Source organism: Pipistrellus kuhlii, unplaced genomic scaffold (genome assembly GCF_014108245.1).
Source record: "Pipistrellus kuhlii isolate mPipKuh1 unplaced genomic scaffold, mPipKuh1.p scaffold_m20_p_9, whole genome shotgun sequence".
NCBI classification, from domain to species: Eukaryota; Metazoa; Chordata; class Mammalia; order Chiroptera; family Vespertilionidae; genus Pipistrellus; species Pipistrellus kuhlii.
Window position 1 is genome coordinate 31,043,554 of NW_023425595.1, and position 5,475 is coordinate 31,049,028.

At 36.5% G+C, this 5,475-nt stretch overlaps 1 protein-coding gene across 1 annotated transcript; it reads right to left on the reverse strand.

Moving 5' to 3' along the window:
- Positions 1 to 1,720: 1,720 nt before the first annotated feature.
- LOC118713225 (olfactory receptor 52A5-like) lies at positions 1,721 to 2,665 on the reverse strand. The gene has a single exon (XM_036427630.1). The coding sequence runs from the start codon at positions 2,663 to 2,665 to the stop codon at positions 1,721 to 1,723; it is 945 nt and encodes a 314-aa protein (XP_036283523.1).
- Between the last annotated feature and the right edge of the window lie 2,810 nt (positions 2,666 to 5,475).

Genomic DNA, 5,475 nt, shown 5'->3' on the forward strand with positions numbered 1-5,475 from the left:
TAATTTTCAATTATATGTGATTGTGATCTGAGAATATGCTTGATATAATTTCAGTATTTTTGAACTTGTAAACACGTAGCCTGTGCCCTAATATGTGGTTTATCTTTGAAAATATCTCATGTGCACTTGAGAAGAATGTATGCTCTGTGGCATTGGGATAAAATGTTTTAAAGATGTCAATTAAATTCATATGGTAAGTTATTTGGGATTGCTTTTTTTTTTTTTGCTGAATTTTTATCAAGAGAATTTATTCATAGATTAGAGGCCTGGTACATGAAAATTCATGCACTGGAGGGGGGTCCCTCAGCCCAGCCTGTCCCCTCTCACAGTCCAGGAGCCCTCAGGGGTGGGAAGTGACCTGGCGATCAGGGGAAGGTGATGCCCCATCACACCTCTGCTGGTGGGGGGGGGGGGGGGGGAGGGGGGGGGGAAGATGCTGTTTCACTCTCTGATAATCAGACAGGTGTTTCTTCCCTGACCCAGAGCTACTCTTCCACAGTGGCCCGAAGTATTACTCTGTCCTTAATTGGTCAGAGATCCTTGTAGAGAGACTAATGGCATTGGATGGCAACCTGGAGTTTTTAATCAGTCTGGTTTCCAGAACATTGGGGCTGAACTGACATATCTTCCAACCCAGCCACTGTGAGCTCTTTGGGGCTATTCAGAGCCTTCGTTCCCTTTGTGTAGCTCCAAATGGAGGCAGGGTGGGGCAGGCTGTATCTTGAGGCTACTGAGAGGAGCTGGCTATTCATAAAAAAAAAAAAATTAAAAAATGGCTGCTTATGTTTGGAAGTTTACAAGTGTCCCAATGCTGGATTCCTAGTCATGTCTCCCTGTCCTGCTTCCCTCCACAGCCTCTTCTCTGGCTCCACACATCTGTGCCTCTCTCTGCACCACAGTCTCAGGTAAGTGTTTATAATCAAAAAGTCCCATGAGCTGAGTTCAGCGGAAAGCAAAGACAAAACAAAGGCAAAACAACCACAAAACCTTTGGTTTCTCTCCTGCCTGCACTGCACTACTCCGGCCACCTTTCAGGCCACCTTTTCTGAATGCAGCCTTTTGCTGCTAAGGTCTTAGATTTAGATTCCCCAGCTGTAAGCTGCCCTGTGACTTTTCCTCTCCACAGTTGAATGTTATACCTGTCCCCAATGGGTGGGGCTTTGGTGCAGTGCAGCTGCCTCCTCACCCTCTCAGCCCAGTGGTTGTGTATCACTCTCTAGCCTAGAACCCCTTTGTATCATGCTCCACGTGTCCGCTGCCCTTCCTGGTTGCGAATTGTCTTCTCAGCTATATCCAATTTGTTAATTCTAGGTGGATTATCTCCAATTTGGTCACTTTTCCAGGATGGCTCCAGAAGTAGGTGCACAGCACATTAGCCAACCCAGCCACCATTTTTCTCCTAATCATCATGATATTTTTAAACAGAGGCTAAAATATTAATATTTAGTTGAGCTTTTACCGAATGTACTTTACTAAAAGCTGATTTAACTACAAACATGTATTCATAATATCTTTTTTTATGTCACTTTGGCTAAACTTATGTTCAAAATCTAAATTTATAACAAGATAAATTATCTATGGAATCAAATCCTTTCTGTCTCTAATGAAAACCAAGAACTTAATATTTTAACATACAGTAAACTATATAAAGGACAGAATCTCACAAAAAGCTAGTGTTTCTTATGGAAATTGTTGTTATTTGAAAAAAATTAATAAGAAATCAAGAGAATGAATGAAAAATGTGAGACACTCGGTCTCTAATCTGTTTGGTCTTCACACCATACACAATAGGATTGAGCAATGGTGGGACAAGCAAGTAGAGGTTAGACAGAAGAATATGAATGTAAGGTGGAATGTGGAAGCCAAATCTGTGTGTAAAAAAGGAGAAGAAAGCCAGGAGATAAAACTCAAGAAAGACACAAATGTGAGCAATGCAGGTGTTAAAGGCTTTGAGCCTGGCTTCCTTCTGGGGCAGACTGAAGACAGTTATAAATATTTTAATGTAGGATAGTGTGATGAATGTTATATCAAAGCCAAGTATACTGAAAGCCACAAACAAACCACAGATCTTGTTGATTCTAATATCTTCTGCTGCCAATTTCACGATGGCCATGTGCTCACAGTATGAATGGGAGACCACAGTGGTCCAGTAATACTTCAATCTGCATTTGATAAGGATGATACTAGGAGCCACAAAAAGGACTCCTCTGAGTGTCACTGCAACTCCAATCTGAGTGAGAAGTTGGTGGGTAAAAATGGTTGCATGTCTCAGAGGATTACAGATTGCCACATAGCGGTCCAGGGCCATGGCCAACAGAATACCTGACTCAATGGACTGCAAGGTGTGAATAAGCCACATCTGCAAGAGACAGGCATCAAAGTGTATCTTTGGCAGATGAAACCAGAATATTCCTAGCATTTTGGGCAGGATGCAGGTGCTGAGAGCAATGTCTGTGGCTCCAAGCATTGCCAGGAGGAGATACATGGGCTCGTGGAGGCTGCGCTCGGATTTGATGACGACCAGGATCAGAGAATTCCCAAACAGAGCGATGACGTACACGGCACAGAAAGGGATGCCAATCCAGCACTGAACCGACTCCAGACCAGGGATCCCCACCAGTGTCAGCACCGAGGGCATGAAGACTGTGCCATTGAGCCTGAACATGATGGTTTAGAACTCCCTGCTTTGGTGCTTCTGATACAAGATGTCAGTGTGGGTTATCTCTCTTCTGTTTTCTGTTCCAACCTAGATTTCTGCAAAATCTGAACTGGAAAATTTTTACCTAATAGAATAACAGCCATATATTAAAATTTGTTGTAGTTGTTTATCTAGAAAGCTTTTTATTACAATCTGGTTAATTAATAATATATCTATTTTTCATATGTATACAAAACCTGATATTATTCAATACTATTTTATTATAATAAATCAGTAAACATAAAAACCAAGAACATTGAATGTCAAATATATTCTCTAATATTAAATAGGTAATTATATTTTTTAAGTTTATTATTTGGTTTCTGTTTAAAATAAATAACAGGTTTAACATACTTTTACAAGCACCTTTGGATACTATTAAACAACTCTGTTTCCATTTATTTGGCTATGGATGTGATAGTTTATGATCCAAATACATATTTGCTGGCAATTCTTATATTTAAACATTGTACAATTCCTTGGACTTTTACTTTCTCTCACATATTTAAATTATGCACACAACTAATACAAATTAAGGCCAATATCCTTTTATTCGGTATCTTCTATAGATGGGGCTCTGCTCAAGGTCTGTATAGACAAACAGTAAAGCTATAGAACTTTTCAGAAAATGAGGCTGAACCCATTTGACTATTTTGCATTTCAATTTTACACTATAATATATGGTCTTATGATTATACAATATCATGCTTCCTGAGTCTATGTTTCAAAGCTAATAGTGATCTTGCTATGTAGTAAAAAGTATTTATTTATATTTGCAATAAATTTTTGGTCATTTTTCTAAATCAATTTAATTATACTTCAAGAGCTTCTACTCAGAAAGGCTACACCAAAGCAGATGAAGATATATGAACAAAAATTATCCCCTCCCTTCTTGAATTTCAAATACAAATACAAATCTAAGTCTGAATGTATATTTCTGTAAAGGGATATTAAATGCACATACATGAAAAAATAGATGGTTTCCTTTAAGATTATTTTAGTTTTGAAGAATCAATACATTGAAAAGCTCACTTCTCTGCTGTTGTAAGCAATTGTTTAAGGGATCACTGAGTAATCCAGGGTGCAGATAATATGTAATCACTAATTAGTAATCTTCCTAGCAGTTTAGCTCTCATATATTCCTTGAATCTACATGGACAAGAACTACTTCTTAACTCTCTGGATATTCTATTTCTGATCTTTATTATTCCTCTCATTAACTCTTTCCTCCTAATCCTGGCTACCAGTTATCATCTCACCACACACACACACACACACACACACACACACTAGTATCTAGATAATTTATAGAATCAGGCTCATTTCAAGTATCAGTAATATGTACTGATTCTTCTTTATCTTCAAAGTGAAAAGAAAAATAAATTTGGTTTTTAGGAAAATGGTCTTCTTACCTGCCCATCTTGAGTTTTTCACACTTGCTGATCACTTTCTTTGATGGTCTCTATTATCTGTGACAGAGCCAGAGTTGGTCTGTGACCACAGTATACAGGAGTCAAAACTACCTGAAGGAAGCTTTGTTCTGAGGATGAGTTAATATCAAAGAAAAAGCTGATTTCTACCCTGATGAAGATTTATTACCCTTAGTATCTTAGAATCTTATCCTTGGCAAAAACTTATGAGCATTATAATTCATATTGTTCTTTAAGAAACATTTACTTTTTATCAATTGCCTTTGTGTGCCTACACCAAGAGGTACACATCTGAGGAGTTGGTTTTTATTTTTATAAAATATAATAGTTTTGAAAGATCTATTAAAGGACTATTTCTCCAAACTCCTCCTAGCACTCTGTAATTCCACCTAGTTTGGTGTTCTTTTTTTTTTTTTTTACTTATGCTGTGTTGCCATAGATTCTCTTTGTTCAATAGGATTGTGCAAAATTATTTTCAGGCATCATGGACATCCAATTGTAAATGAGCCAAAATGTGGTCTACTACATTGCTCCCTTAGCCTCAAATGGTACCTCATAAATTCAAAAGGTTGTTTGTTTGTTTTTCTTAATCACCACTCATGTTTGCTAGTGAAGAAATATACCAAGCTCACTGACCATTTACCTCTCACTTATTAATTTCATTTTCAACTCTTCATAGCTTCACAGAAGTTCTTCATGTGAGACTCATATTCTCTTAGTTTATCATTGCTACCATTACTATATATTTCTGATTTACATTCTTCTCTAACTTTTTATTCATTATGATATATTAACTAACCCTTTGCCACATTATCCTTGTTTCTTTAATTATATCCCACCATGTATCTGAAAATTTCACAATATAATCTATATATTTATTTTATCCAACAAATAAACTAAATAATATTAGAAAAAAACATAATTCTGGAAAGGTCTGCACTAAAATTTATGCAACTCTGAATTCTATAGCTTGTTTCCAGTTATTTCAATTAATACATACCTCCTTTTATAAAAACTCTGTGATAATGTATTTCTAGCAGCTATAAGATATTTGTTACTATTTTACTAACTCTCATTTTTTTCCTCTCAATATAGAAGTTTCTTTCAGGTAATTTCCCTAATTATGTTCTGATATCTATTTATCATTTCTTACTCTTATTCTAGAAATTAGATGTTTTTGGTTGTTTGTCATCTTTGCCCCCAAAGCCTGCATTTTCCTTATGTACTCATTTACCAATTATTTCCTTTCTGATAATATATATTTCAGGTTTAAACACATTTTATTATAAGAGGTGCTATTATTTCCTCTTGCTAATATTCTCTATATCATTTTAATTGCCTCTATAA

Excerpts from the sequence above, each read along its gene's own strand:
- LOC118713225 (XM_036427630.1), bottom strand. The coding sequence starts at position 2,665 with ATGTTCAGGCTCAATGGCACAGTCTTCATGCCCTCGGTGCTGACACTG.